Source organism: Tauraco erythrolophus, chromosome 7, assembly GCF_009769465.1.
Source record: "Tauraco erythrolophus isolate bTauEry1 chromosome 7, bTauEry1.pri, whole genome shotgun sequence".
Lineage (NCBI taxonomy): Eukaryota > Metazoa > Chordata > Aves > Musophagiformes > Musophagidae > Tauraco > Tauraco erythrolophus.
The window spans coordinates 20269267-20279568 of NC_141471.1; the positions used below are offsets into that span (position 1 = coordinate 20269267).

Here is a 10302-nt window from a genome sequence, read left to right on the forward strand (position 1 = left end):
AAAGTTTGTAATCATAATTCATTATATAGCTGAAAATGGTAATTTTAAAAGACCTAGAAGAATTTTTTTGTTAAGTTTGGGCTATTGACAGCCTTGAATGGATTTATCATATTGAACCCAAAACCTAAGCAGTCTGGATATAAAGTCTTTAATCAGTCAAACACATCATTGATATTTAGCGATGCTGTACAGCAACCTGAGTAGCCATTTTCCTCTTCAACTATCTCTGTTCCTCGTGAACGCATCCATGTCTGCATCTTTGCCTCGCTTTCACCTCAGAACTCAGCTTTCCAGAGATTGTCATAAGCAATAGTGGACCAGCAAGATTGCTTTTTTCCACCATTATTTGACCCTCAAAGAAAAAGCACAACTGTGTGTGAAGAAAATGGGAAAAAACATAATGTGTAGTTACCAGTATTTTGGGAAAAATATAACAAATTCATTTAAATCTACTCTTTGCATAAGACAGTACCAAATATACACACAATTAATCCTGCAGCTCTTTATCACAAGTGTGCTCAATTCAGACTGCTGCATTTCTGCTATTTAGCTCATTTTTAATCCTAATTCTAACCCAGTACCCTTCTGTCATTTAAGGATGACCTTCCAGTATTTTGAGAGACTGGGAGCAGATTTGTAAATGTGCATGCGCGCACACACAGAGTACTGTTTAACCACTTGCAAGGCGTTTTCATCTTGTAAGGGGAGGAAAAATCTGTATTTCCTTATGACATTACCTCTATTCATGTAACAAGAGGGTTGCTGAGGTACCACTGGTGATGGAGCAAATCTAAAACGTGTTCCTCAGCTGCAGGACTGAGGAATCCCAATTACAGAAGTCAAAGCCCAAGTGCGCACAGCCCAGCAGAGAGCTGGTTCATCACAACCACTGGTATTACCAGCCCAGGTACTATGGTTGAGAATGCCTCTTCTAAGGCATATTAATACACAAAAATATTTCTCATTGGCAAAGAGATATGCTAAGATGTCTTACAGTTACAAAAAAAAAAAAAAACCTCAATTGTATTTAAATGTTGGATTTCTTGCCCATATTCAGACACCAAAATTCCCAGTGGTTCACATTTCTGAAGTACCATGCCCCTTCTTCCCACCTCTGAATTGGGGAAACTAAGGCAGAGAAGCTAAATAAAGGGTCTTGGCCCCCCACTTGCAGTCCTTCACCACACCAGGAACACAAAGGTTGGAAAAAAAGGAGCACAACTAAAATTATATTCTTTATTCATTCCATTTTAGCTGTGAATATTCCTATTATACAAATACAGTATAAATTCAAAAATCACAATATATTACAAAATAAAAAAGTACAAACTGCCTTACTTAATAAATATATCTAACAAGTTAATTGGAAGTAGAAGAGACAGAATTCAGATTGAAAACATTTAAATGTTTGACCCAGCAAACCATACAAACCTCAATTTAAATACTTTTTTCTTTTAAACCGTAATGTAGAATACCATTCCTGATTTCTTGATTAGAAAACAACATCAAGTGAATAAAACACTGTGATCAGATAATGATTTTTTGGTGCAACACCAGTGCCAAAAAAGAAGCAGGGCTTATACAAAAGACATCATAACCCCAGAAACAAGAACACAAACACCGAGGTGCAGCCAAGGCAATCATTGCCAAAGCGGGAGACTATTATCTAGTCACAACATTCTATTGCAAGTTAATGTTCTGTTATTACAGATAAAGAATATAAATGGAGCAGAGGGTGAGCCAACCAGGCAACAAGAGGCCAGTTTACTCAAAACAGTAATTAAGTACAGAAGAGTCAATTGCTCCCTGTACTGTTCATGGGTAGCTGCATTCCAACTGGCTCAAAAGACCTGTTCTGTGCTCCAGGCAGAGAAAGCAACTGTTCTGAAAGGCAGTCCGTTCATACTTTGCTGCACTTTTACAAAAACCATTGTTTCAGTTTTGCAAGAAAATATCCACGATGCTTTCATCAGTCAGGGAGGGTCAGTTTGACATCAACTTCATTCGGTAAAAATATAAGGTTTACGGGTAAAAAACACAGCAAAAAATAGCTGTTACATCATAAGCCTTATTTACAAAAACTGTTTACAAACATTTTTGGCTGTACAGCTGAAAGCCAGATACTAATGTAAGATGTGGAAGATGGAGGTAACAGTTTAAAAATATTGTGCAAAAAATACATTCTTATAGAAAATAGTGGGGAGACACAAACATACACAGAGAATCTTCTTGCAAATAATCTGAGACTAAATTTTTACACCACAATATTACAAACACATTTTTATTTATCCCCCACAATCTACAGTCCCTCTCAGTCCAGGGTGCTGCTACTTCATTAAGGATTAAGGCATCACCATCACAGCCAGCACACCTTCTGTCTGTCCCAGTCCCTGCAGCAAAGCTCCCAGCCTGCAGCCCAGGCGCTCTCAAGAGCAGGCATTCTGCTCAATGTACATCTTGGACAAGGACACTGCCATGGACTTGGCCAGCTCCTCATCCCGTCTGCGCTGTACCTGAGTCTGTCTGCACCACGCCTCGTACTCGGGGTTGGGGCACACGCGGTCCAGCACGGCATCGTAGTGCCCATTGCTAAGCCAGCTCAGCCAGATACTGGGCCGTGTGGGGTCCTCGGGCCCCAGGTAGTGAACCATGGTGGAGACGGTGGGGCTCTCGGGCCGGCCGCCCGTGGTGAGGTGGATGTTCACGTTCAGCATCTGCCCCATGGCCAGCAGCTCCGGGTAGCCTGCCCAGGCCCCGTCCTGGGCAGCGCCGATGAGGAACTCTCCCACGTCGCCCTCGATGATGGGGTTGAAGTGGTCCAGGTGGTCGGCGATGTAGTGCACGGTCTGCTCGCGGAGCTCGCTGTGCAGCCGCTGGTCGCCGTACACCGCCTTGCAGACGGCGCGGTACAGGCAGTTCCCGTCGGGGATGATGTGGAAGCGGAACCGGCCCTTCTGCCGCAGGTACTTGTCCTGCTTCTCCACCTCGGCCAGGTACAGCGCCAGCTTCTCGCTGCGCTCCGGCCTGCCGCCGGGCCCCCGGCGCACGTCGGGGCCCCCTCCAGCCTCCTCCTCCTCCCCGGGCGAGGGGCCGGCGGCGGGCTGCGCCTGGCTGCCGCTCCTCTCCGCGGGGCGACAGCCGGGTACCAGCCCGGGCCGGGCGCCGGCGGCCGCCGCCTGCAGCGCCTGGCAGTGCTCGCTGAGGCGCAGGCTGCGGTTGCTGGGCTCCTCGGCGGGCAGAGGCAGGGCGGCGGCCTCGCCGTCCCCCCCGGCCTGCCGCACGCTCTCCAGGATGCCCTCCAGCCAGGCACGGCTGCGCGGCGAGGCCGGCACCAGCTCGCCGGGGGCCTCGGCTCGCTGCACGATGCGGATGGGCACGATCCGCTCCAGCGGCCGGCGGCGGCTGACGGTGACCTGCGCGCAGGAGCTGTACTGCGGGCCGCCCGCCGGCCGGCTGCCGGGGCCCGCCGCGGGGCCGCTGGGCATCACCTCCAGGCAAGAGGAGAAGGCGGGCATGGCGGCGGCGGCGCTGCTGCTGCTGCTGCTGCTTCCCCCCGCGGGAATGAAGCTGTCCTTGGCGGAGCTCTCGGCGGACGGGCTCGGGCCCGCGGCGTCGGCGGCGCTCGCTGCCTCCCCGGAGGGGGGTCCCGCCGACAGGGAGACCTTGAAGACACCGGCGGCGCTCGGCGGAGCTGCGGCGGCTGCGGAGGCCGTCCCGCCCGCCGGGTAGTGGGTGATCACGGAGCTGTAGAGCTGCATCCTCAGCTCCCCGCGGGCGGCGCTTTATAGGCGGCGCCGTCGGAGCCGGGGCGGGGAGCGGCGGCGGGGGCCGCGCTGGGGCTGCCGGAGAAGATGAGCCGCCAGGGTGAAAATAAACACGGGCATCATCATCACCACCATCATCCCCCCGCCCCGCCCCTGCGCGCCAGCTGCCGGCTGGGCCCGGCGGCGGCAATTCCGACTGCGCCACCAGCGCCGCGCGGCCGGGCCCGGCCTGGCCCCCCCGCGGGCGCGCGCTGCCGCGGCGCTCAGGCCCTTCTGGAAGCTGCTGGAGGCCGGGCCGGGGGGCGGGGCCAAGGCCTGTTTACCGCGGGGCCGCGGCACGCTGGAATGCGCGCGGGGCGGGGCCTGGGTGCGTGACGTCACTGAGGGCAGCCCCGCCCACTGGCCGAAATGGAGGCGAGGCGGGGCGGGGCGGGGCGGGGCGGGGCGGGGCGGCCCGCCGCGGCCCGCCCCTCGGCAGCGCCGGGCCTGGGGGCGGTTCGGGCCCGATGGCTGCCGGCTGCCGCGTCCTCCGGGAGCGCGGGACGGAGGGGGCTCCGGTCCCCTGTGCCCCGGGAAGGGTCGAGCAGCGTGCGGCGGACCTGGCTCTGTCCGGCCCGCCTGGCCTGGCCCAGGCTGGGCTGGGCTGCTTCAGCCTCGCCGCCTGCGAGCCGGTGCTGGGGCAGCCGCGCTCCGCGACCGAGGCCGTGGCCGGGTCCGTGCGCGCCGGCCGCTGCCGGAGGGAGGCGGGGGAAGGCTGATGGAAACAGGTGCCGCGGTCTGAGGAGTGTTTCGGGGAGAAGTGGCTGCTCTTCCGCGCCGGGCTGTAACCGGAGCTGCGCCGGGCTGGGTACCGACTGAAATCGTTTGGTAACGGGAGGGGTGGAGGAAACTTCGGAGGGGAGCGCTGCGTTGGGTGTGCTTAGGGGCCGAGCTGGGAAGCACCACAGAAGGCAGCGAAAGCAGTTTCTCATGAGTCAGTTTTTGTCATCTTGATTTTTAGACTTGACCGTCAAATATAAACTACTGGAGATGTTCTACCTAAAGTTGACTGATGCTATGTTGTATCCATGTTATTGTTGAAAAGGAATGATGCGTCTGCCTGGGTGTAATCAGTGTCATGATTCATCATTTGCAGCTGGGGTAGGAATATTATTCATTCATTAGTTTTCTGACAGTCACTGGCACAAGCTGCTGTTTGTCCACCTGCAGTCCTACTTTGGGAAATGTAGTGCATGCATACATAAAAAGTATGATATAAATCATCACATAATAACAGGAGAGATCAAATTTAAAATACAGGTCTCATAAATATAATTGATAATATGTTTATTAATGCCTGTAATGTCTTAGAACTAAGCCATGTCTTTTAGCCTTAGCTGTGGTATAAATAAAGTCTTATCTAAGCCTTTGTCCATGAAGGATGACGTTACCTGTACACATTGGATTTGATTATGTTCTGACAGGCATGCTGACCAAGGAACACCAGTTTACACTATGATCAAATGTTAACACAGACATTTATTCCTACCAAAATGAAAAATTAAGGTATCGATATATGTCATTTCAAAATTATAATTAAAAAATATTCTGGATTCCATCTCACAGTCTCATATGTCTTCAGAAAAGCCTTAGTAATCCAAGGAGATTGCAGAACTTTAAAAAAATGAACAAGTAAAAAAACCCTTCGATTTGGATATTCTGAAGAATTTATTTTTCTTGTTCCATTTCCGCTAATTAAAAAGACATAACTAAGAGGATCACTTGCAACAGACTGCAATGTCAAAAACAATTGTTTCTTTGGAGCCTTGCTCGTGTTTTGGATCCATGTCCAGGGATCTATTTCCTGTCTTCCGTCTCTGCAGTTGATTCCAAGGCTACCAGCAACACCAATATGGAATAATTTCATTCTCTTTACACAGATCCCCTTGGCTAACTTGCATATTGAAGGAAAAAGGCTGAAACCCTTCATGCTAAAAACTGTGGATATTTCTAGGAACTGTTTTCACATCCACCTTGCTTTTTTATTCTAGATAAAACACAGCAGCTAAGTCCATGCATTATTGGGAACTTCTTAATAAAAATTTACAGAGTCAATATATATCCAAAATTGTTGCCTCTGAAGTTGAAATGTAAGAGCTGTATCAGATACGAATCAAAGCCCAAAAGTCCTGACTTACCTGCTACAGCCAGAAAGTTGGTATCTTTAGAACAAATGGTGATGGGCATTAGCCAGGAGCATTTCTGGCAGCCTGTTATGGGGGGATAAGATATTACAACTGCTCTGAAATTACAGAGTGACTCTTGTATTTCAGAATGTTCAGAACTTTGTTTTAAATATAGCTTGTGAGATCAGTCGGCGAGTCTTTATTTCTGAACTAATCATTGCTTAGAAAGAAATATATATTGATCAAATAGTGGTAAATTGAAGTCTTCCTTTCTTGAATGAAGGCTTGGGGCAAAGGCAAGATTCCCGTTTAGTTTTACTTCTTAGTCAAAACTTTACAAGGTGTTTTTCCAAGTTAAAATGTGTTCTAGTATATTCATAGGTGACAATGTAAAATTACTGGAAGTTGCCCTCTCCTAGCAGTTTTAGATGCACCAGTAACTGTTCATTGTGGGTTTGTTCATTGTTGTTACAATAGAGAGGTGCGTTACTTCATGCTCACCAGCCCTTCTGCCTACTTTTTTTAGTTTCAAAAAGTTGTATCTGTGGTTTTGCTTAGTGGATCACTCTGTCCACCAGTAAATGCCAGAGCTGACTACAGGATGATGGGTTTAAAGTCTTAAATAGTCTGGTAACAGAGAGAGGCAGAGAGAGAGTGGCAGCTCTTTTCTGTTAGAGAAGAGTAAATGGATCCAGCAGAATAAGAGCTCTTCTGTAATAATTGAGTGCTGCATTTTGAATACTTAGTACTGCAATTTTCTTGCTTCGAGGATATTACAAAAACTCCCACTAATGACTGTTCTGCCTCTCCAAAACCTTGGGTTATTTGGAACAGTGGTACATTAACAGATGGGCAGCTGATTAATTCTGATTGTTAGTTACCATGAGGTACAATGCTTGTGGTGCTTCATCTGAGGAAAGAAACAGATTTATTATGTATGCCCAAATTACCATCGTGTTAGTATTCTGATGTTCTACTATAGCATATTATGGACAAGAAACGTGTTTATCTCTGAACAAAAATCCACGGAGCATCCTGAAATACATGCTAAATATGCCAGCAGTTTTTGGTAATGGCAGCAGATAGATTGTTCTTTTATTCTCTTTTCATTTATAAACAGATATAATGTCTTCCCTTATATTTTCAGTTAAAACGCACATAGTAAGCTTGCTAATAAGAACACAAAGTCTGTTGCTAGGTAACTGAGAGACACAACAAACATTTATACCACTGTCTTAATGTTAATAGTGTGCTACTTGTAACATATTCATTACCTCCCATGTGAAGTAAATGGAAAGAGAAGCTCACCTTAGTGTTTTAGCTTTGTTGTTATTAAATACTGACAAGGTAATGTAACCGACATTTTCCACAACTGAGCACCCAGTTAGTCACATGTACGTGGCCTGGGTGGAATCCAGTCTCTCTGGATGATCAGTAGCAAAAATCCCATTGAACCGCTGCAGCACAAGCATTTCATGACTGGCTTTCAGCTTTCGTTCTAGCAGCTACCAGGAATCAGCACTTACCTAAAAGGTCATTTTCTTAGATGTCTGATGTCTGATTTTAACAATAACATCCTAAACCCTGGTTTGCTCCAGAGACGAATGTTCAAGTGCTATGAATACAGTTCTAGTGAAAAAGAAATTTCAAGGAAGAATTTGAATGTCTTCAATGCAGGAGTATCTATAAAAGCCAGGGGCACGTGGTTATGCCTTTAGTGCCTTTTGCTACCAGATGTTTTTTTTGTTGTTTCTCTGAGCTGCATATAGAGCTGCTGTTGATTCCAGGGAAAAACTAACCTTTGCTTTAGTGTGGCCTGGATAAAACACGACACACAGATTTGTTGCCTCCAGAGTATTCCTGCATTTGTCACTTCTGTCACTTTTGCCTGCATGTTGTGGCCTCACAGGCACTAGAACTGGAGGGGTTTGGAAAGCAAGGAGAACGTAGTCTGGAGATGGCTTTCACCATCTTCTGTAGATTAACGTTCCCTGGCTTCTGGTTCACTCATTATAGAGTAATGTACAGTCTTTTGCTAATACAGAATAGATCTTGAAACAATCTCTGTAGTAATACAGTGTAAACATCTCCTGTGGTTAAAGTTTCTCCTGACTTGACTGTTATCACTGGTTACGCTGCACATTCCAGGAATTGTTTAGATTGTTTAGAAGGCAAACCACGATCACAAAAACAGCTGTGGAACAACAGTGGTATTCACTGACGTAAAACTAGATGCCTGAGACTGGAACTACTTTTAACTTTAATGTGTAGTAGATACATGGTTGACATAGAAGGAACAAATTAATTACATCACCGGGAACATTTGTTAGTGAAGAAGGGAGGAGAAGTTAGTTTACATGATGTATTGAATGACACTGAATAAGCGTTTCCACTGCCTTTTTTTTTTTTTTTTTATGCCAGCGTAACAGCCCTTCAGCCAAAGATATTTCTGGCTGAAGTATTTAATGAACTAATAGCTCTTTGTATGTAATTGGAAAATGAAATGTTTGATCTTTATTAATAATTTGAAGTGGTACATCAAGGACAAAATTTAAAAAATAATAGAAAATAGAAATCTATATCAAGGATCTTCCAATATAGGGAAGAAATACATAGAAGCTGTAACTAGAAGGAACTGCCTGAATCATCAGTTTTATCCTCTGTTGCCTGCAGGTGATATATCATATCATATCATATCATATCATATCATATCTCATTCCTTTCATAAAATTACCAAGTTACAGGTAACTTGTTTGGGATATAGTTAATGAACTTGTAAAGATGTCAAGAGCCAAGAGCACTGCCAAAAGAACAAATTCTGCTCTTTCCCACTCCTAGTCTCTTTTTTCTTCTGCTGATGCCAGCTGCTTTGTGATGGCTTAAGGGTTGGTATTAACTAGACTACCTGCTTTGTTCAACCCTAAATGTGCCACTAACATAAAAAGGAGAGAAAGTGTATCCACACTTACTTCCACAGTGTGAATACGCTGCATAAAACAAGGGGTGTGTCTCAGAAAGCTTTGCCTCACAATTTGTTGTTCAGCTTCTGCTATACTGTCATGTTAAAATCTTATAAAAATCTTATTCACTGTATGGGTGCACTAGTCATTAGAGATGTAACCCATGCTATGACATCATGTGGCAAGAGTTTGTGGAAAAAGGACTGTTGGTGATAAATATAGACATTTACTCATATCTCAAGGTCTTGGGTGGTATCCCACTTGATAAGTGAGTCTCTAAATGTGAGCGATGACGCAGGTCAAGTCTCTCATTTCTACTCAGAAGTGTAGATGGCAGTTGTGGTGGTCATTGTGCATAGAGCCGTAAAGATGCTATCAGAAAAAAAAAACGGTCTACAATGCTGTTGCCTCTGAAAAAAAAAACTAGTGGTAATAATGTGATGTGAACAAGCTTTATAATGTGTATGACATTTAGAAAGGGTTATCTTCTCTATTTTAATAGACCTTCCAAGATATAAAAGTGTTTGCAAAGTCTACATTTTGTTATCAGTTATAGGAAATTAAATAGTCACTTTCTCTCCCTTTCATGTTGGTTAATGGCAAATTTCAGGTTGAGGGAAGTAAGTATTTTGGCTAATACCAAGAGCAGAACAGACTTCTGACAAGGACAGACTGTGAAGGAGGTAGGGGAAATGAGCAATACAGAAATACCAGAAGCATGAAATCGCCACTCACAATTACAGGAAATATTATTAGTAGATTAATCTTGATAAAAAACTGTAAGCATGAAATAACTGTGGTAGAAAAGAAGGTCTAATACTGCCTACTGTTAAAGTGAAAAAATACTCCGGTGAGGTCGTGGGTAGCCAGCACTTTCATGTGTGGCCTCACAATGGAAAGGCTTTGGAGACAGACTGATTCCACGGGAAGTGTCATCCCCTCTATCCTCCACAACCTTGCAATGCACACCTTTCCCCACCTTTCTGCCGTCAGTAAGCAGCAAAAAGAGGAATCGTCACTTCACACAGAGAGGTGAGTGTCGCAGAAAACCACATTTCATCGTTGATGCTTTGAGAGTCACGAAACAGCACCTAATTACATTAACCAGCTTTGTTGTTCCACTGCCGAGTCCTTCCTGTGGGAAAGGGCTGTGGTTACATGCTACATAACCAGCTCAGCAAGTCATGTCCTAGCCCTGATGAAATGTAGAGAGAGAACTTACCTCATCACAATTAAAAACCTGCTCTGTTTCCATCTGTGTAGCACAGAGCTAACTGTTACGGCAAGGTCAGATCATAGCTATTTAACTCCACTGTCTAACGAGAAAAAATAACGCAGGTAGAGCCATTAGAGAGGAGGGATGACATCAGTTCATCCTGACTGATGTCCTGCTCTGCATAAATAATTAAACCT

General features: G+C 45.9%; 1 protein-coding gene across 2 annotated transcripts; it reads right to left on the reverse strand.

Annotated features, from left to right (window-relative positions):
- Positions 1 to 2050: 2050 nt before the first annotated feature.
- OTUD1 (OTU deubiquitinase 1) lies at positions 2051 to 3758 on the reverse strand. Of its 2 annotated transcripts, XM_086614756.1 has the most exons (3): positions 3436 to 3758; positions 3348 to 3402; positions 2051 to 3254 (listed from the first exon to the last, which is right to left on the reverse strand). In XM_086614756.1, exons 1-3 carry the CDS (start codon positions 3756 to 3758, stop codon positions 2427 to 2429), a joined length of 1206 nt encoding a protein of 401 aa, XP_086470882.1. In that variant the 3' UTR covers positions 2051 to 2426. The 2 variants fall into 2 exon arrangements, with proteins under 2 accessions (XP_086470882.1, XP_086470881.1); XM_086614755.1 differs by having other exon boundaries at positions 2051 to 3758.
- Between the last annotated feature and the right edge of the window lie 6544 nt (positions 3759 to 10302).